This window comes from Xenia sp. Carnegie-2017, unplaced genomic scaffold (assembly GCF_021976095.1).
Source record: "Xenia sp. Carnegie-2017 unplaced genomic scaffold, XeniaSp_v1 HiC_scaffold_4, whole genome shotgun sequence".
NCBI classification, from domain to species: domain Eukaryota; kingdom Metazoa; phylum Cnidaria; class Anthozoa; order Malacalcyonacea; family Xeniidae; genus Xenia; species Xenia sp. Carnegie-2017.
The window spans coordinates 1,964,237-1,987,079 of record NW_025813504.1 but is presented as its reverse complement, the minus strand read 5'-3'; the positions used below and the strand labels follow the sequence as shown (position 1 = coordinate 1,987,079).

The 22,843-nt window shown below is 33.6% G+C and overlaps 1 protein-coding gene, 1 long non-coding RNA gene and 1 other non-coding gene across 4 annotated transcripts; 1 reads left to right on the top strand and 2 right to left on the bottom strand.

Moving 5' to 3' along the window:
* Window positions 1-368: 368 nt before the first annotated feature.
* LOC124455621 (ADP-ribosylation factor-like protein 1) lies at window positions 369-15,317 on the bottom strand. Its single transcript, XM_047006272.1, has 10 exons — window positions 15,213-15,317; window positions 13,807-13,909; window positions 12,774-12,808; window positions 5,133-5,183; window positions 5,022-5,036; window positions 4,303-4,318; window positions 4,117-4,228; window positions 3,290-3,337; window positions 3,033-3,163; window positions 369-1,119 (listed from the first exon to the last, which is right to left on the bottom strand). Exons 1-10 carry the CDS (start codon window positions 15,214-15,216, stop codon window positions 1,089-1,091), a joined length of 546 nt encoding a protein of 181 aa, XP_046862228.1. The 5' UTR covers window positions 15,217-15,317; the 3' UTR covers window positions 369-1,088.
* Trnat-agu lies at window positions 14,606-14,677 on the top strand. Its single transcript has one exon. It is a non-coding gene; the product is annotated as a tRNA-Thr (tRNA).
* Window positions 15,318-18,681: 3,364 nt separating the features above from the next.
* Window positions 18,682-21,913, bottom strand: LOC124455491. 2 transcript variants are annotated; one of them, XR_006951878.1, is made up of 3 exons: window positions 21,862-21,913; window positions 19,292-19,413; window positions 18,682-19,009 (listed from the first exon to the last, which is right to left on the bottom strand). It is a non-coding gene; the product is annotated as an uncharacterized LOC124455491 (long non-coding RNA). The 2 variants fall into 2 exon arrangements; XR_006951877.1 differs by lacking the exon at window positions 21,862-21,913 and having other exon boundaries at window positions 19,292-19,568.
* Between the last annotated feature and the right edge of the window lie 930 nt (window positions 21,914-22,843).

The following is a 22,843-nucleotide window of genomic DNA, read 5'->3' as shown; positions in this document are numbered from 1 at the left end:
TTTCACAAAAAGAATATAGCTCGCTGGAAATATTTTTGTCAATCGTCAAAAGAAATTATTGCAAGAAGTTTTTTGAAAATAAATCGTAGATTTAAAATACAAGTTGCATCAAAACGTAAGTCACTAGTTGCCAATGGCGTCGCCAGCTCGATAATTGAGAGGAATTTTATTCATATATTCATGTTTTTCCGCGTCAAGTTCTTTCGAAATCAGTTGTTTCTTAGGGAATAAAACATGAATATATGAATACTGTCGCCCTCACTTATCGAGCTGGTAACACCACTGCAGTAGTTTCCTGTATTCTGTTAAGTAAACAATATCAGTAAGGAATTCACAGGCAACCGCTGACTTTAATGAGTGAAGGCTTGTTTTCAAAGGTTATTAACAAAATATATTCGCAGGAAATATTTATTTTTGAAGTTTGCTACCAGGAAGGGAAATACTTTATCAAGGCGTGGAGGACAGAAGAAATGAAGAATAGGAAGATTACACGGAAATGCATATTTATCAGGCAATTTAAAAGTAGTTTCAAGAACTATTCATGTCCATTATCATACATAAAATTCCTTATTAACATCAATTCAATGACTCTAAAAGTTCTACTCTACAGCCGACATTCTTTAGTATTTTTACATGCATAGATAGAATATAGATAGAAAGGAAGCGTAGGTAGAACACATAGATGGAAAGTAATCAGACGTACAAAGATTGAAATGAATCGTACTTGAAATTAATACAATCAACTTACGTATCACAGAAAATACTCAATGGCAGATGTACGTATTATTGAAGCATTAGAATTCCATAAATTGACCTCTAATCTGATCTAATGTCATAAAATTATAAATCCAACTCCAGATTGAAGATTAGATTTGGGATCAACATTTAGGATTTCTAAAACATAGATTATTTCAACGCGCGCTACGTACTTCATATGATACGCCAGCAAATCTTAATACCTCGAACCTAAAGCAATGACATCGCATTTTGTCATGGTATAAATTCTGCAAACTATATTGAGCTAGTATCCACTTGTCAAATTGTAAAGCAATACAAACGATGATGATTTGACGTCCGTTTCCTCTTCTCTATTGTTTCGTTTTTAATGACGTGGCTAACCTAAACAAACAATGCACAAATCACTTGATGTTGTGTGTTGTCAGCACTGATCTGAAAATATACTGGATAACGCACGCCGCTATTTCTGTGAAGCCAGAACCGCCATATTGGAAGGTCCCACTTGATATGAAAAACATAATCATAATATTAATCAAAATCATATTTCCACAAAATCTGCTAGGTTTATACATGGCTTTAAGTTCAAAAATTAACAGAAATACGTCGTCATTAAAGCTCTGTCGTATATTAAAATTTGTTTTTACTCCTCAAGTGGGACATAGTAATCAGGTGATAACAACAGGGGCACCCGATTACTTTAGGCTTCAACTTTTGATTGGGCGTTATATTGCAAGGCGGTGTCTAGTTTATTATACATATCTATGGTTGTCATATGACGTTTTCAAGTTGATCGTATATATTGATGAATAAAAGGGTCTGTAATAGAAGTAAATAACTAAAGGAGTTAAAAATGTATCAAACATTGTCTTAGGCGGTTGCAGTATAAAAAAAACGATATCGATATATCAATATTTTTTCGGATATTTTTTTCTTAATTTATAGTAATGCTCGCGATGACACATAGCTAGATCAAATTGAAACTTAGCCAACAATTGGCACGCAGGTGTGATTGGGTAAAGATTGTCTAATAGTATACAAAACCATTTAAAAACCGTCGTAAAGCCCTTAAAAAGCTATTAAAAACTATGTATAATAACTAAATATATCGTAACACCGAATATTTCGGTAACATTTTTCGATATTTTCGGTATATCGATAATTCGATATACCGAAAAAACCAACATCGATAAACCGATATTTATCGATATTTGGATATATCGCAACAGCCTACATAGTCATTGGCTATTCTCGTTTCCTCGAGGCGAGCAGAAAACCCATGTTGACAAACACAGTGCTAGAAATATACCATATAAAATTCGTTTACACTTAAAGAGTTTATGAGACGAAATTTTATCACAAATTTTTTCGATTGTTTAGCAAAGAACATTTAAAATTACTTTATAGCTTTTTTTAGTAAATTAAGTTATTGTAACTTTTTTCTAGCAATATTTCACTTTCTTCTTCATGCAAATGCATCGTTATGACATCACAGAGCATAACGATGCTTTAAAGATCATCAATTATCCACAACGATATAACGTGTCATAAACAAAAAGATCATCAATTATCCACAACGATATAGCGTCTTATAAGCAAAAAGATCATCAATTATCCATAACGATATAACGTCTTATAAACAAAAAGATCATCAATTATCCACAACGATATAACGTGTTATAAACAAACACAACAGCTCAATGAATACATGTGTGCATGAATATTTGTAAAAAGGCCAAAGTTAGATATTTTAACGATAACTGTCGATAAAAATTTGTTTTTACTAATTCAAATTATGCAATGTAATGTCAAAACGATGCTATTTGCATATTGAAGAAAAGTTACATACGTCCAAAAATAAGTAAAAAAAATAACACAATTCCATTAAAGAAGTTGTTAGATAAGTCATTTTAAGTTACCTTTGCAACGCAATCAAAAAACACTACCATAAAAGATTCATGAGTCAACAATTGTAATTATTTTAGCACCGCAATGGTTTGTGCGCTTATATGTACGTAACTTGGAAACAAAACATAGATTCATGATTTCTCCGAAGATTTTATTGGTCTTTCCGATCTATTTTCATATGTTTTTTTTTTAAATAAAATCATTGTTTTCAAGGCTTCAGTTGCCCATTCTAAAATGAACTACATAATGCGGTGAAATAATAGAATTTTGAACAAAAACGCAGCCAAGTCTATAAAATTGTTATTAGGTAATGTATCGCTTCGAAACATGAGCCCAGTAAACAAACAGTCAGCGGTTTGACATAAATCATAAAGCTTGGGTACACTAACCATTCCATGGCTTCCTCTAGACCTTCTCCTTTAAGTGCAGAAGTTTTGAAAATTGACCAAGTTCTACTCTTCAAGGCCGACAATCCTAATGCAGTAGAAACTTCAGTTGCTGACATTGAGCCTTCCATGTCCTGAAGAAAAATTTGTTGATAACATGATTAAATGACACAACAACGGAATTGAGTATTTTTCCATAAACAAATCTTACGTCATTGCATTTCGTAATTCTGGTAACAAAAAAATAATAAAATGCCAACCTGTTTGTTTGCAAACACCATTAATATCGCCTTCTTCAATTCCTCTTCCTAGAAAAGGATTGAAATTTCACAACAATGCAGAAAATCATACTGAATGAAGAACTCTGAATATCATAAATATATAGATCTTTCGCCACAATGTGTGCGCTATTCATGATGCCCGATGCATGACAAGTCGAGCTTATATTTTCAAGATTCACAGAAACTCGCACTAAAACTGCCAATGAAAATGTGTCACCTTCCCAACAAAGAAACAGTGAAATTATTGAAAAATTAAAAATAAAAGAATGAAAAACTTAAAAGAAATATTGTGCAGTTCAATAGCTATGCAAAAACAAAATGTAATAATTGCAACAGTTATCCCTAAGCTATCTCTGTAACAAACATACGACTAACTTTAAGGAAAGATGAAGAAAGGAGAGACCGAAAAAAAATTAAAACGGAAAATACTGGGAATGACCAAGAATGAGGGAAGAATGGCGAGAATACAGTACCGCTCGCGTATTTGTTAACATACGGTACGCGTATGAAACGCGTATGATACGAGAACGACACGCGTATGATACGAGAAAGATACGCGTATGATACGAGAATGATACATGTATGATACGAAAACGATACGCGTATCATACGCAAATTTATGTTAACAAATACGCGAGCGGTACTGTAAATGCCGAATAATTATGAAGGAGGTGGAAAAAACGGGGAATAGGGAGAGGATGGAGGGCAGAGAATAACGATAGAACATAGACGAAAATGTGGGTAGAATGGAATGACACGGTTTATCATCAAATTATTAACAAGAAAATCACTTTATCGTAATTTACCTCAAGCATTGACAATAGTTCTTGTTTACAAATACCAATCCTATCACGATCCGCACTATCCACAACGTAGATCACAGCGTCAGTGTTGGCATAGTAACAGCGCCAATACGGTCTACCAAAATATATAAAATTACAGTTCATGGTTGATAGAGTAGAGCGTAGAACTTGTCTTTCAAAAGGTCTTACCGTATGCTTGTTTGACCTGAAGAGAAATACAATCATTAAAATTCTCTACTCAAAATTGAACAAAACAATAAATAGAGTAAATCTTTAAGACAATGTCAAGAAAGGAGCGGTATGCATGTTGTTGAGACTTCCAAGTCACGTGATTGCAAAATGTCACGGCATATTTCAATCGTAAATTGAATTTTTCACAAAAGCATTTATATGTCAGAAAAATGACCACAACAAAGTTATGAGATGATGAAGAACGCAAAAATAAGTGCATTTTCTGCCTTAGCAAGGCTCAGCACAACATTTGACATATGATTTAGCAAAAAGAGTTCATAATATTAATACGTTTACAATCGGTTCAAATCAATTAATCAATATAAAAAATATACTCAAACTGAAGCATATAAAACACGCGAAAAGTTGCTAGACGTATCATAGTTTAGTGTTGGGATATTTTATGACTGGCTTGACGTTACAACGATTTGATTGGATTTTAAGGTACGCCAAATAAAATAATGTGTCATAGTTGAAAAAATGATTCTTCTGAACTTTTCCATAGTGGTGAGAAAGTTCTCATTTTGTAGCCGGCGCGATGTTTATTCCAACAATGTAAAATTCGCCCCGAGATGATGAACTGCTCATAATTTCTTTTGAAAATCAATGAAAAACGTGCTGCCTTTGCTACTTCAGGTGTAAACCACTGTTATCATCATGAGTGAAAAGCAACTTACCTCCTAAATCCCACACTGCAAAAAAAAACAAAACCAACAAGCATCAATTAGCATGAAGAAACGAAATAAAATCATAACAAGCATTTTACTCGCGTAATTCAATTCAAATACCTTGGAATTTTAAATTTTTGTATGTTACTGTTTCCACGTTGAAACCAATCGCTAATAAAAAAATTCAAAGCAATCAAATTAACACAATTTTTTAACCAAGACTGCAAGCAGTACCGTATGTATCGTAGGCAAAATGAATCATAGCATCACAGTAGCGTATGTATCGTTGGCAAAATTAATCATAACATCACAGTAACGTATGTATCGTGGGCAAAATTAATCATAGTATCACAGTAGCGTATGTATCGTGGGCAAAATTAATCATAGCATCACAGTAACGTATGTATCGTGGGCAAAATTAATCATAGTATCACAGTAGCGTATGTATCGTAGGCAAAATTAATCATAGTATCACAGTAGCGTATGTATCGTAGGCAAAATTAATCATAGTATCACAGTAGCGTATGTATCGTAGGCAATATTAAATCAATCATCATATCAAATTAATCAACATGTATAGGTAGGCAAAATTAATCATAGGCATCATCACAGCGTATGTATCGTAGGCAAAATTAATCATAGCATCACAGTAGCGTATGTATCGTAGGCAAAATTAATCATAACATCACAGTAGCGTATGTATCGTAGGCAAAATTAATCATAGCATCACAGTAGCGCGTATGTATCGTAGGCAAAATTAATCATAGCATCACAGTAACGTATGTATCGTAGGCAAAATTAATCATAGCATCACAGTAGCGCATGTATCGTAGGCAAAATGAATCATAACATCACAGTAGCGTATGTATCGTAGGCAAAATTAATCATAACATCACAGTAGCGTATGTATCGTAGGCAAAATGAATCATAACATCACAGTAGCGTATGTATCGTAGGCAAAATTAATCATAACATCACAGTAGCGTATGTATCGTAGGCAAAATGAATCATAGCATCACAGTAACGTATGTATCGTAGGCAAAATGAATCATAGCATCACAGTAGCGTATGTATCGTTAGCAAAATGAATCATAGCATCACAGTAACGTATGTATCGTAGGCAAAATTAATCATAACATTACAGTAGCGTATCGTAGGCAAAATGAATCATAACATTACAGTAGCGTATGTATCGTAGGCAAAATGTATCATAGTATCGCAGTAACGTATGTATCGTAGGCAAAATTAATCATAACATCACAGTAACGTATGTATCGTTGGCAAAATGAATCATAGCATCACAGTAGCGTATGTATCGTAGGCAAAATTAATCATAACATCACAGTAGCGTATGTATCGTTGGCAAAATTAATCATAACATCACAGTAGCGTATGTATCGTAGGCAAAATTAATCATAACATTACAGCAGCGTATGTATCGTAGGCAAAATGTATCATAACATCACAGTAACGTATGTATCGTAGGCAAAATTAATCATAGTATCACAGTAGCGTATGTATCGTAGGCAAAATCAATCATAGTATCACAATAGCGTATGTATCGTAGGCAAAATTAATCATAGCATCACAGTAGCGTATGTATCGTAGGCAAAATTAATCATAACATCACAGTAACGTATGTATCGTAGGCAAAATTAATCATAGCGTCACAGTAACGTATGTATCGTAGGCAAAATTAATCATAGCGTCACAGTAACGTATGTATCGTAGGAAAAATAATTATAACATCACAGTAACGTATGTATAGTAGGCAAAATTAATCATAGCATCACAGTAGCGTATGTATCGTAGGCAAAATTAATCATAACATCACAGTAACGTATGCATCGTAGGCAAAATTAATCATAGCATCATAGTAGCGCATGTATCGTAGGCAAAATGAATCATAGCATCACAGTAACGTATGTATCGTAGGCAAAATGAATCATAGCATCACAGTAGCGCATGTATCATAGGCAAAATGAATCATAACATCATAGTAGCGTATGTATCGTAGGCAAAATTAATCATAACATCATAGTAGCGTATGTATCGTAGGCAAAATGAATCACAACATCACAGTAACGTATGTATCGTAGGCAAAATTAATCATAACATCATAGTAGCGTATGTATCGTAGGCAAAATGAATCATAGCATCACAGTAACGTATGTATCGTAGGCAAAATGAATCATAGCATCACAGTAGCGTATGTATCGTTAGCAAAATGAATCATAGCATCACAGTAACGTATGTATCGTAGGCAAAATTAATCATAACATTACAGTAGCGTATGTATCGTAGGCAAAATGAATCATAACATTACAGCAGCGTATGTATCGTAGGCAAAATGTATCATAGTATCGCAGTAACGTATGTATCGTAGGCAAAATTAATCATAACATCACAGTAACGTATGTATCGTTGGCAAAATGAATCATAGCATCACAGTAGCGTATGTATCGTAGGCAAAATTAATCATAACATCACAGTAGCGTATGTATCGTTGGCAAAATTAATCATAACATCACAGTAGCGTATGTATCGTAGGCAAAATTAATCATAACATTACAGCAGCGTATGTATCGTAGGCAAAATGTATCATAACATCACAGTAACGTATGTATCGTAGGCAAAATGAATCATAGCGTCACAGTAACGTATGTATCGTTGGCAAAATTAATCATAGCATCACAGTAGCGTATGTATCGTAGGCAAAATGAATCATAGCATCACAGTAACGAATGTATCGTTGGCAAAATGAATCATAGCATCACAGTAGCGTATGTATCGTTGGCAAAATGAATCATAGCATCACAGTAGCGTATGTATCGTAGGCAAAATGAATCATAGCATCACAGTAGCGTATGTATCGTTGGCAAAATTAATCATAGCATCACAGTAGCGTATGTATCGTAGGCAAAATTAATCATAACATCACAGTAGCGTATGTATCGTTGGCAAAATTAATCATAACATCACAGTAGCGTATGTATCGTTGGCAAAATTAATCATAACATCACAGTAGCGTATGTATCGTAGGCAAAATTAATCATAACATCACAGTAGCGTATGTATCGTAGGCAAAATTAATCATAACATTACAGCAGCGTATGTATCGTAGGCAAAATGTATCATAACATCACAGTAACGTATGTATCGTAGGCAAAATGAATCATAGCGTCACAGTAACGTATGTATCGTTGGCAAAATTAATCATAGCATCACAGTAGCGTATGTATCGTTGGCAAAATGAATCATAGCATCACAGTAGCGTATGTATCGTAGGCAAAATTAACCATAGCATCACAGTAGCCTATATATCGTAGGCAAAATGAATCATAGCGTCACAGTAGCGTATGTATCGTAGGCAAAATTAATCATAGCATCACAGTAGCGTATGTATCGTAGGCAAAATTAATCATAACATCACAGTAGTATGTATCATTGGCAAAATGAATCATAGCATCACAGTAGCGTATGTATCGTAGGCAAAATTAATCATAACATCACAGTAGCGTATGTATCATTGGCAAAATGAATCATAGCGTCACAGTAGCGTATGTATCGTAGGCAAAATTAATCATAGCATCACAGTAGCGTATGTATCGTAGGCAAAATTAATCATAGCATCACAGTAGCGTATGTATCATTGGCAAAATGAATCATAGCATCACAGTAGCGTATGTATCGTAGGCAAAATTAATCATAACATCACAGTAGCGTATGTATCGTTGGCATAACATTACAGCAGCGTATGTATCGTAGGCAAAATGTATCATAACATCACAGTAACGTATGTATCGTAGGCAAAATGAATCATAGCGTCACAGTAACGTATGTATCGTAGGCAAAATGAATCATAGCATCACAGTAGCGTATGTATCGTTGGCAAAATGAATCATAGCATCACAGTAGCGTATGTATCGTAGGCAAAATGAATCATAGCATCACAGTAGCGTATGTATCGTTGGCAAAATTAATCATAGTATCACAGTAGCGTATGTATCGTAGGCAAAATGAATCATAGCATCACAGTAGCGTATGTATCGTTGGCAAAATTAATCATAACATCACAGTAACGTATGTATCGTGGGCAAAATTAATCATAGCATCACAGTAACGTATGTATCGTGGGCAAAATTAATCATAGTATCACAGTAGCGTATGTATCGTAGGCAAAATTAATCATAGCATCACAGTAGCGTATGTATCGTAGGCAAAATTAATCATAGCATCACAGTAGCGTATGTATCGTAGGCAAAATCAATCATAGTATCACAGTAGCGTATGTATCGTAGGCAAAATTAATCATAGCATCACAGTAGCGTATGTATCGTAGGCAAAATTAATCATAACATCACAGTAGCGTATGTATCGTAGGCAAAATGAGTCATAACATCAGAGTAGCGTATGTATCGTAGGCAAAATTAATCATAACATCACAGTAGCGTATGTATCGTAGGCAAAATTAATCATAGCATCACAGTAGCGTATGTATCGTAGGCAAAATTAATCATAGCATCACAGTAGCGTATGTATCGTAGGCAAAATTAATCATAGCATCACAGTAGCGTATGTATCGTTGGCAAAATGAATCATAACATCACAGTAGCGTATGTATCGTTGGCAAAATTAATCATAGCATCACAGTAACGTATGTATCGTGGGCAAAATTAATCATAGCATCACAGTAGCGTATGTATCGTAGGCAAAATTAATCATAGTATCACAGTAGCGTATGTATCGTAGGCAAAATTAATCATAGCATCACAGTAGCGTATGTATCGTAGGCAAAATCAATCATAGCATCACAGTAAGCGTATGTATCGTAGGCAAAATTAATCATAGCGTCACAGTAGCGTATGTATCGTAGGCAAATTAATCATAACATCACAGTAGCGTATGTATCGTGGCAAAATTAATCATAACATCACAGTAGTATCACATAGCATCAACGTATAGGTATCACATCACAGCGTAATCGTAATTAATCATAGCATCACAGTAGCGTATGTATCATCAGTATGTATCGTAGGCAAAATTAATCATAGCATCACAGTAACGTATGTATCGTAGGCAAAATGAATCATAGCATCACAGTAGCGTATGTATCGTAGGCAAAATTAATCATAGCATCACAGTAACGTATGTATCGTAGGCAAAATGAATCATAGCGTTACAGTAGCGTATGTATCGTAGGCAAAATTAATCATAGCATCACAGTAGCGTATGTATCGTAGGCAAAATTAATCATAGCGTCACAGTAACGTATGTATCGTAGGCCAAATTAATCATAGCATTACAGTAACGTATGTATCGTAGGCAAATTAATCATAGCATCACAGTAGCGTATGTATCGTAGGCAAAATTAATCATAGCGTCACAGTAACGTATGTATCGTAGGCCAAATTAATCATAGCGTCACAGTAGCGTATGTATCGTAGGCAAAATGAATCATAGCGTCACAGTAGCGTATGTATCGTTGGCAAAATGAATCATAACGTCACAGTAACGCATGTATCGTTGGCAAAATTAATCATAGCGTCACAGTAACGTATGTATCGTAGGCAAAATTAATCATAACATCACAGTAGCGTATGTATCGTTGGCAAAATTAATCATAACATCACAGTAGCGTATGTATCGTAGGCAAAATTAATCATAACATCACAGCAGCGTATGTATCGTAGGCAAAATGTATCATAACATCACAGTAACGTATGTATCGTAGGCAAAATGAATCATAGCGTCACAGTAACGTATGTATCGTTGGCAAAATTAATCATAGCGTCACAGTAACGCATGTATCGTTGGCAAAATTAATCATAGCGTCACAGTAACGTATGTATCGTAGGCAAAATTAATCATAACATCACAGTAGCGTATGTATCGTTGGCAAAATTAATCATAACATCACAGTAACGTATGTATCGTAGGGCAAAATTAATCATAACATTACAGCAGCGTATGTATCGTAGGCAAAATGAATCATAACATCACAGTAACGTATATCGTAGGCAAAATGAATCATAGCGTCACAGTAACGTATGTATCGTTGGCAAAATTAATCATAGCATCACAGTAGCGTATGTATCGTAGGCAAAATGAATCATCATAGTATCACAGTAAATGTATCGTAGGCAAAATGAATCATAGCATCACAGTAGGCGTATGAAATCGTTGGCAAAATGTATCATAAAATCAACAGTAGCGTATGTATTAATCAAAATGTATGTATCAGTGGCAAAATGTATCAGGCATGAATCATAGCATCACAGTAGCGTATGTATCGTAGGCAAAATGAATCATAGCATCACAGTAGCGTATGCAAAATCGTCATAGGCAAAAAATCATAGCAAAATAACAGTAGCGTATGTATCGTATGCAAAATGAATCATAGCATCACAGTAGCGTATGTATCGTTGGCAAAATTAATCAAACATCACAGTAACGTATGTATCGTGGGCAAAATGAATCATAGCATCACAGTAGCGTATGTATCGTAGGCAAAATGAATCATAGCATCACAGTAGCGTATGTATCGTTGGCAAAATGAATCATAGCATCACAGTAGCGTATGTATCGTTGGCAAAATGAATCATAAGCATCACAGGCGTATGTATCGTGGGCAAAATGAATCATAGCATCACAGTAGCGTATGTATCGTGGCAAAATTAATCATAGCATCACAGTAGCGTATGTATCGTAGGCAAAATTAATCATAGCATCACAGTAGCGTATGTATCGTGGGCAAAATTAATCATAGTATCACAGTAGCGTATGTATCGTAGGCAAAATGAATCATAGCATCACAGTAGCGTATGTATCGTAGGCAAAATTAATCATAGCATCACAGTAGCGTATGTATCGTAGGCAAAATTAATCATAACATCACAGTAGCGTATGTATCGTAGGCAAAATGAATCATAGCATCACAGTAGCGTATGTATCGTAGGCAAAATTAATCATAGCATCACAGTAACGTATGTATCGTAGGCAAAATTAATCATAGCATCACAGTAGCGTATGTATCGTAGGCAAAATAATCATAGCATCACAGTAGCGTATGTATCGTAGGCAAAATTAATCATAGCATCACAGTAGCGTATGTATCGTAGGCAAAATTAAATCAGTAGTATCAAGGTAATGTATCATATCGTAGGCAAATTAATCAAGCGTCACAGTAGCGTATGTATCGTAGGCAAAATTAATCATAGCATCACAGTAGCGTATGTATCGTAAAATTAATCATAGTCACAGTACATGTATCGTGGCAAAATTAATCATAGCGTCACAGCGTATGTATCGTGGGTTAAATATGGAATCAAATAGCGTATGTATCGTGGGCAAAATGAATCATCACAGTAGCGTATGTATCGTTGGCAAAATGAATTGTAGGCAAAATGTATTGTAGGCAAAATGAATCATAGCATCACAGTAGCGTATGTATCGTAGGCAAAATGAATCATAGCATCACAGTAGCGTATGTATCGTTGGCAAATTAATCATAGCATCGCAGTAGCGTATGTATGTATGTGAAGCAAATAATTGAAGTCAAATCATAAACCTAGACACGCGAGACTTTACCCCAGACACGCGTGTGTAGTGTTTCGAGATCCTCTCACGGAGTGAAAATGATTACTACACATGCGTGTCTGGGGTAAAATCACGGCTTCAAAAAATTATTAGGGTTTTGTATTACAGATAGCGTTCCATATATTTTAGCACAAATGATAAAACTACGGTGTCATAACATACTTGGTATAGTTGTCACAACTTCACCCACTTGAAGCCTGGATAAAAAGAATAGTTTCAATTATTATTAAAGCCACAAAAGTTATAGCTAACACTACACGTAATGTAACAAGATAGTACAACAACAGACAGGATTTGTATTTTTCTGTATAGTGCAAGTTGTAGAGTGATATATTTTAAAAACCGAAACATGTTTTCAACAGGTTCTTACTAAGATCTGAAAATACAAGTAAGATCTTACTAAAATCTGACTTAAGATCCTATACGATCTCAGTTAAGTTCCTATACTAGATTTTGTTTAAGATCCTATTGAGATCCTTATAGGATCTTACATGATCTTATTGAGATAATCCCAGGATCTTACTTAAGATTTTTTTAAGATCTTACTGAAGATCTCTACAAGGGAAATTTTTTTTACAGCCACAAAACTAAAATTGCATGTGTGAAGGTATTTAGGGTTGTGCAAAGCAATAGCAAATGGCTGAACTGAACCATCATTGCAGGTTTGTATTCTTTATGCTGCTTTTTTTGGTCTTAACTAAATTAGTCGCCTAAATTGATTCACTATGATTATCAGCCATTGGAATATCAGAAATCCTAGACTAGAACAATATAATTCAAGTCTATTTCTCCTTAGAAATTTAAGCAAGTTAGGCGATTTATCTTGACAGTTTAGGGCTCTTGAACAGGAAAATAAATGATTAACCATACAATATTTGTAAAACATAAATTTCTGAGGAATAAATAAAGAGGTATGTTCAGATGCAATGTACATTAGTTATAAACTGTATTACTGTTGTGGCAAATATACTGTGGGATGTTAATTGATCGAGGTTGTCCTGTTTCTATAACTAGAATTTTAAACAAAGTTTAAACAGGGATTAAAAACTATTTTCCAATCATGCAGGTCTCAAACTCAAGTTCTGACATGCTCTTATAGATCGGTCTTGCAGAAGGGTGTTATATACAAAATTTGTTATAGGTATCTTAAATAATCATTCTGATTGCTTTATTGATCTTCAAAACCATCAAGTACCTATAAAGTATTGTAGTCTTTCCAGCACCATCTAGACCCAGGATGAGAATTCGCATTTCTTTTGATCCAAACAAGGATGCAAGCAAATTTGAAAAAAATCCACCTGAGGAAATATGAAAACAAAATAAATTTAATGACTATGTCAGAATTGCAGTAAAGTAAGTCAGAATTTGTAAGAGGACAAGAAATCACAATATGACAACAAAAACAAAGTAGTGTAGAAAGTAAAGTATTTTCAATTAAAAATATAGTCATCATCAATTGGGTACAATACCCTGGACCCATGCTGGGCATTGGACATGTATCTTGAACATGCATTTATTGCAATGGAATTGAAAATGCATGCTACTCACAAGAAATTTTTCCTAAACTCCATTGTTGTGTTATATAAAATCCATAATGGGCTTTTGAATATCCATATTGGGTTTTCATAAATCAACATTCTCTATCCGTGAATGGATATATTTCCCCTTTTTCATTATTTGTTATTCAAAATGGGCATGACGTAAATTCCATGAAAAATACAATGCTCAATTTTTTAAAAAGTTTCCTGTGACTATTAACTATAATTATTCAAAGGTTGGTGAAGACAAGCTTTTAGCTGGTAGCTCTCTCATGTTATCTACATTTTATTCCATCATCAGAGTATATACATAAATTATATATTTATGTATATACTCTGATGTTGGCTTTGGAATGAAGTCAAAACACTGTGCCATCCAGTAAACTGCTATAGTGGCGAGAATCTCTCGTCCATATGCAGTTTAAAAAGAGATTTGACTCGTCTCCAATCCATGTGGGCTTGGTAGCTCAACAGGTAGAGCGGCGGACTAGTATCCCGAAGGTGCGAGTTCAAATCTCGTCCAAGTCACATGTTTTTCATGTGCATATTTAAAACCTTTTTAAGATTAATATATTATGTATGTTATCTACATATGAAAGACTTTCAGCATTAGTATGAAAATGAGCACAATTTATGACTGAGCATATCACTATTGTTAATGTCAACATCTTTCAAAATACTTTGTAAAAATATAACAGCACAAAATGATCTTAGGCAGTGGAAATGTCTAACCTTCAACTAAAAAGCATATGTTCTTCATAATATGGGATAGACAAGGATCGACTTGTGATAGTAAGGATCAATATATTCAGTTACAAGGTTTGCAAAGAGCTTTTGCTATGAGTTGTTTGTTCAACAACCTATCTCAGTTGAATGTTACGGAGGGAGTCAATAAACTATCTCTCTATGTATGAAAATGATGGTCTTATCAAAAGATGTATGTTGCCAAAGAGCTAACTTAGACACCACACATAACATACAAGAAAACAATATTTCATGCATTAAAAAAATACAGTTAAAACAAAATTTCTCAAAATATACTGATAATGTTTCGTTTACTCACCCATTTTCGATGCTTTTTTTGCTTGAAAGATTAATATTTTTGTAGAAGAGTTAACTACTTAACTTGTATTCGTGGCTTTTTAACGTACGACCGCTGACCGCTTGAACTACTTACCCGTCAAAAGAACTGGTACGCTCAGTGAACCCCACTGTATTGTAAGTTGTTAGTTGTATGAGAGTTCACTGGGTACGCCTGAAGAGCGGAGGTGGTATAACCTGGTCTCAAGAATAAATGTTTCTTTTTCTAGGGAAAAAACCTTACGTTAGTTTAGTCTGCAGATTCTATTTTACTCCTCTTTGATTGGGAGCTTTCATTCACACGGAAGACGAGGGCAAGCTTCCTTCCAGTGAATCTGTGCAGAAGGTTGGGCCAAGCATCACAAATTTTCAATATTTTTTTGCATTTTTTTCCAAAGTCATGGATGCAATGTTTGAGAATTTCATGGAAAAGCATCAAAAACTTATCTTCGAGAACAAATTCCACAATTCGTTTGTTTGCCGGTTTTCAAAAAATCTAAAACACAAAATTGAGACGATCGACAATGATACATACTAGAACAGTGTCAACAGGAAGCACGTAACAAGAAAATCGGTTGAAAGTAATCACGTTTATGTATGAATTTCCACAATAACGGATCTTGCGTTTGTCAAATCAAATTATCGCTCCTCCATTTTAAATTCAAAATACTTTCAGTACGACTCTATTGAATTTGAAATTCTAAGGAATAAGAATATTACCAATAGACTTGCTTGTAAAGTACTTAGAAATGTATTTATATAGAAAAAATGTTATTCATCAATTTATTTTGATTTACTCTTGATCCGCCACTGAATTTCCCAGTATAATTACGTCACAGAATTCCCAGAAAAACTAGCAAATTGCTGCAAGTTCAAATTTTACGTGTACGCTGACTCAGCACTATGCTGAGATTTCTACTGATGTTTGTCCCTATGATGTTGCATGATAAAGAGACATGTTAATTTATTCACATTTTTTTTTCAATGCCAATTTTCTTCAATATTATGGTGTGGATAGTGTTATAAATTCCTTATGGCTTTATGCATTTGGCTCAAAATATAAAATCATCGTACGCGTGTTGATGGGCTACAAATCAGTATTTAACATATTTAACGAAGGAGTCTGTAAACTTTTGAAAATGTTTTGCAGCTGTTATTCGTTTTGGGTTTTAATTGATTGGACATTTATCTAAAAAATTCTAATGCAAAAAGTATTCTAATGTATTCTAAAGTATTCTAAACAAATTCTATTGTATACAAGGCAGGTGTGATGTTATTAATAAAATAAAGGCAACAGAAATTCTGCTTCAGGTATAAACTGGTCCTCCATTTCAGGCCTACTTTTGGGAAATTTTCCAATTATAAGATGAGTTTGCCAAACATTGGATCGTTCAAAGTCTTTTCTGCCTCCTTACTAATTTAAGTCCAACTGAGGTTGCCAAACATTGAATCGTTCAAAGTCTTTTCTGCCTCCTTACTAATTGAGGTCCAACTGAATTTGCTACACACGTTATTCATTGGATTAGCAGGATTAAGTATCAAAAGTCTACAGAAATTAGAATTTCAGTTTGTTTATACTGAACATAAAATGAATGTGGGGGGAGTGGTTTCATGTATGCATTTGCTATGAAATTGTTCAATACAGTGAAATAGTAAAGCGTAACACCAGTAAAAAATCAAATTCCATGAGTTTCATGGAACAAAAACAAGTTACCTTTGCTTCTCGATATAATATGGAACATCGTATTGGCTTTAATTGTTGCACCACATGACATCGAGAGATTTATACTCAGTTGTAGCCCTTAGTACAGAGAGAAATGTTTGCAATGTATCAAATGTGACTTTTCCCCCATTCTTTTCCTACATGTGAATGGTAAGCAGTTCCATGACATACGATGTCGGAATTTTGTGATCACTCCAAACAAAAGATGTTATCGTGGTTTTTTTCCAGGTCATAGGCTATATAAATTACATTCCCTAATTTAAAATTCAAAACACCTTCCTAATAATAGCATTGCTTATGAACTTGAATAGTATAAAAGCCGTATCACCGTGAGAAAAAAAGTTTTTCTACAGACATGGACAGTGTATTGCTGGCTATAATTCGCTCTAAAAAGGACATGCAAAAAGGAATATACATACTTTCATCACTTCTCGAGGATTAAAATCGTCTTTTAAAAAAGAGCAAATTTCGTCCACTTGCAGTGAAGTTATCGTATAGTAGTGCTTCTTTCATCGTACATGAATTGAAGAAGCGGATACGAAGCTTTTTACTCTGATGAAATATGCTATTGTCATATCTGAAGAAACAGTTATGGTGAGAAAGTGAAGTTACCTTTGTAGAGATAATATTGATATCAGATCTACAATTCTCTCTCACAATAAAAAAAAAGAAAGAAACGGTACTTTGGTATTTACCCAATTTGGCTACTAATCATGTGTCCAACTTCTTCAAGAATGAAAAAAAATTGTTTTGGAAAACCATGATGCATAAGAATACCAAGCTAATTGAACAAGTTGCTGGACTAGAAAACGCTGCAGTATTAAGCCACAGTGTTTATTACACAATGGGAAATTTGTATGCGTCTTTAAGGAAACATATAAGGGTCGACGTATTAGTAGACAAACTGGGCTACAAGATATTTGTTGAGAAAGTCGAGCGAGAAAAATAGAAAGCTTCCTGATCTCATTGTTTTTCTTCCTTGCAAAAGGAAACTCCAATAACGCACCACTAAAGATAATCATGCTGCACACATGTACCAGTGATTAACTAAGTCAATGGGATGACTGAAAAAACATTGTTGGTGATTCAACTGTCATACCGATTACTTATATCTGAACTTCTAGTCAGTGCAGAGGACATGAACATATATCAAAAACATATGCATGATAATGGCAACAATTTATGCGCCTGGCCTATGGCAATACTATCTTCAATTCGTAAATAACCTAACACTCCTAATCATAATTGTAAATAACTTCCGCTTCCATCTCTTTTGTCTATACACTTGTCATGTATGAAATTTCTTTATATATTATCTTTAAAAAAATATTTCATTCTTCAAACCGCACTGAAGATGGCATAAGTTTGCCGAAACATGTTTGCAATAAAAAATTTAAAAAATTTTATTGGAAACAAAATAATTGTGATGAACATGCCACGATGTAAAGCTCACCATGTACTTTTAAGATCCCCAGTAATTACTAAAGTACACTGTTATATTTAACTCGATCATGCACTATTCCCATATACGTGAATGAACGTTGAAAATCTTGCAGTAAGAAATAACTTGAACCTAACAGCTTTATGCCAAGATAAAACCTGGCCAATGGTTAAACTAGCTAATGCTGAAATTAATGTTCATTAATATATTGCTTTGCGACTGTTTAAAATTTTAAATAAGGAAGACAATGCGAAGAAAGGAAAATAAGCTTTAGACAAAACTAAGATCTTAACTCGAGAAAATAATTTTACTACTGAGTGTATTTAAAGCGATGATATTTTAAAATAGCAAACAAAATTACAGGTTAAAAAAAAAGTGCAAGCGTTTAAAAAAATGACTACACGATTAAAGCTACATTTACACTGTGTAAAAGGAATTTCTGAAATCCATAATCCATCCAGAAATAGTTACTATTTACTGTCACCCTTTACGTCTTTGTCTTGGAAAATCATCCTGAAGATTTTGTCACGTTTTTTTCTACTTGAAATTGTTCTATGGTCAACATCCTCACCGTTGCTTCCTATATTTCTGAAGATTACATCGCATTTTTTTCTACCTGCGGTGACGTATTATGTGAAAACAGAATACAAAGATTAGCGACAAAGTTATTGTAATTAGAATCGACTTTTAATGGCTGTTAACTCTTACATGAGAAGATGAAAGTTGACTCACAAAAAACGTATAAAATATAGATTTAGGAAAGTTATTTTTTTTGTTCGAGCAGGAGCTAGAACATTTTTTGTCAAAACTTGCTTGAAAGGCAATATATGTATATACAGCAGGAATGAGATTGTTTTTTTTGTAAGTCGGCTTTTATCCCCTGATGTTGTCCTCTTACCTCGACAACACATATTTGATGTGCCGTCAGTCAAAGTCTTGAACTTCATGGCTTGTACAATGACGATCAATGAAAGTGTTGCAAAAAAAATACGCAAATGATTCATATTGTTAGCAAAGTTTCTATAAGAAGAGAAATGGTTTCATGTAGGTACATTTCATTTGTTTGAATTTGCAATGAGTTTTGACTATACTTCATCTAATAACAATAACACAACAACAGAACGCATGCGCTGCTTTCTTAATAGCTGAATTTGGAAAAGCCTGTGCAGACTGATTTCAACTCAATCAATTAAATCACAGAAGAGACTTTACAAATCATTTATAAATACATATTAAAAAAATTTATGACATTTATTTTAAATTTGTTTGTTTGCATTGTTGCTTTTTTAGAAATAACTTATAGAATTTTTTTTTTTGTTTGAATTGCCTCAATTTCAAAGCAGGTTACTGATAAAATCTGATATGTATCACTCAATATATATTAATGATAATTCAAATTTTCAGTAGTTTTTAGTTCTAATGTACAAACACGCTGTTAGTTTATAAAACAAATTATTAACAAAACCAACTGGAGTATATGTATATAAGTTAATTAGCTGTTGTAGCAACAAAGCAAATGATGTATAAAGTATAAAATTGTGTCAATTATTCTTTACTAATTAATATATCTATAGCCAAATAATGATTAATAACTATGATAATGAATAATAATAATGATAACTTATAATTCAACTTGATTATAAAATGTTGAACCAGTATGACAAAAATTTCTAATCATCTTACAGAAAAGATTTTTTAAAACTACAAAGGACTGTCTTCAAGTCAGCTTTCGGGAGAATAAAGTTTGTTCTAGAAAATTCAGCAGGTTTGTAGCATAGCAACAAAAATTAGCATGATTTCAAGATATGTAAATTAGGAAATGACCAGCAATAAAGTTTCTAATAATATTTGTGTTCAAAAGAAAGTAATCTACCTTCATTTGTAAAATAAAGTATATTACAATTTTACTAGATTAATTTACTCACAACTTTATGGCATTTAACCATATAAAGTCCCGATGTAAAAGGAGAATTCGCAGTTGTTTGAATTTTTCTAGCTATGAAATATAAATAATCTTTACTAACAATGTCTATTCGAGGATTAAGGCTTAGTTTTGTGTTTGATATTTGCATGAAACGAAAAGAATTCTTGAAGGATATAGAAATCGTAGTTTCTTTTAATTTCACGACGTTACGATGATCTAATTAGGGTTTGCATTTTTATTTTGTGGGTGTGAGCGTGATCAAGTGCATTGAAACTTACGAAATGTTTTCCTTTATTTACTTTTTTAAGTGTATTTCCCATCAGCCCGTAAAACTATGGATTGAGAGTTGGAGGAGCATTAAAACCTTGAGGAGATTTTAAAAAAAAGCTATTTTCTCTACACTCGTGAAAAACTCTTTGAATGCGTAATCAGGTCATGCATGATCATTTACTGTCCATTCCTTACATTATTGCCTTGACCTAATCGAAATAATAATAATACACATAATTATATCCAGTCGCCGAGGGCACTCTAATTTATATGTCATTATCTGCTCAATCAAGACAAGCTTTGTTCACCAGAAAGAGTTACGAGCTTACGATATAAGTGCGTTTAAGCAAACGTTTCGTATGTTCAAAATATTTGTGTGAATTTTTGCCTTTCGCTCACATCAAGTCAAATAGTGTTACTCTGTAAAGGTTCGTAAAAGTGCAAGCCACATAGGTTCAACATATTTTAATGTCGTTAGAGAAGCGGTTCATAGAAGGTCAAGCAGAACACATTATTGAAATATATATTTCTTGGACGATATAGAAATCGTAATTTCTTTTAATTTCACGACGTTACGATTATGTAATTAGGGTTTGCATTTTTTTGTGTGGGTGTTAGTGTGATCAAGTGCACTGAAACTTACGAAATGTTTTACTTTATTTACTTTTTATGTGCATTTCCCGTCGGCCATTGAATTAGGGATTAACTCAATAAAAAGATATTAACAGAAGCTTTTTTTTCCCCTGTCAATAGTGAAAAACTCTTTCAATGGGTAATCAGGTCATGAATAATTATTTACTGTGCATCCTTACGTTGTTGCTTAGACCAGATCGAAATAAGAAATTGATCTTCCTTAACTTAGCTGTAAGGCGTATATATACACATCAATTTACTATTTCAACATCAATCAAGATACAGATTTGGTTGCCAGAAAGAGTTACGACAGAAATTTGTTAGAGCAAACGTTTCGTATGTTGAAAATATCTGTGCAAATTTTTGCCTTTTATTTACATAAAATCAAATAGTGTTACTATGTAAAGGTTCGCAAAAGTGCAAGCCTCATAGGTTCAACATATTTTAATGCCGTTAGAGAAGCGGTCCACAACAGGTCATGCAGAACATATTGTTAAAGTGTATATTTTCAATTTACTGTACAATACACTAATCCTATTGAAAGTATTTTAGCCACAAATATACTTTACTAATTTCTAACGAACAGTGTTGCTACAAAAGCTATTTGAAATTTAAATATATTCCTTAAATATTTGACTTACCTTAGATCTGCCACTGTGTCCTTTGTGTTCGTCACTTTAAAGATAATTGTCTCCGCCAGCGGATATATTTTATATTCTGTTTATTTAATATGCATGACTAAACACTATATTTTAATAAGTAATACGCGTGTAGTCAGAATGTAGCGGCAGACCTGAGTATCTTACCAAACATGAAGTGTCTAAAAATGTGAAAAGAACATTGTAGAACGGCCTTCTTTGTCATTTCAAATCTTTCCTCTAGAGGTGATTTAATCGTAAACCTAGTGTCATAAAAATGAACGTTTCATGGACAAATTAAATTCTTTCATTAAAACTTTTCCGATTTATAGGAGATCGCTTCAGTGAGATTACTGTGAGATGTAAATAGAGTGAAGATTTGCTTGCTTTCCAAATATCGTTACATTGTTGAAGACAGTTAACAACCTTTTGAACACGCAAATTGAGGCTTACCACATGTTTTACCTTGGGGAAATGTTAATCAAATAGCAATCTTGTTTTAGGGTTAATAAAATATTTCACAAACTAGTTTGGATGGGAGAAAGGGATTCACGTTGTAGCATCGCATAAATCGTGTCTTATAGATTTAAAATATTGTAAACTCTTATCTAAAAACATCACCAAACTTAAGTAAAAATTATTGAAAATCCACAATTGTGTTTCTTCGATGTCATTCTTCTTTTGCATCGCTTAATGGTCTCTTCACCTCTTGAAGTGATGTAGGAAGTAATGTAAAAGTTAGTATATATTCACTTTACGAAATCAATCAATCAAATGCGTTATAAATATGTTAAATATAATTTAGCCCTTTCACGTTTTTAAAATGTGTGAATTCAAAGTTTTTTTCTATATTATTATACAAATGTTCAGTGGAATCTGTCATATTTTAACACTGTATAGTGTTTTATCCTCATTTACTCAGACTATACATGCAATTAATTGCTATAACTGCATTTGCCTAAACAGAAAAATTTATTATTTGTGA

Bases quoted from the DNA above. Each gene is read 5' to 3' on its own strand.
- LOC124455621 (XM_047006272.1), bottom strand. The intron at 5,184-12,773 runs GTATGTTATGAC...TTTTTTTATTAG, and splicing joins AGTTGTGACAACTATACCAA to CGATTGGTTTCAACGTGGAA. The intron at 1,120-3,032 runs GTTAGTGTACCC...TTGTTTGTTTAG, and splicing joins CTAGAGGAAGCCATGGAATG to GTTAGCCACGTCATTAAAAA.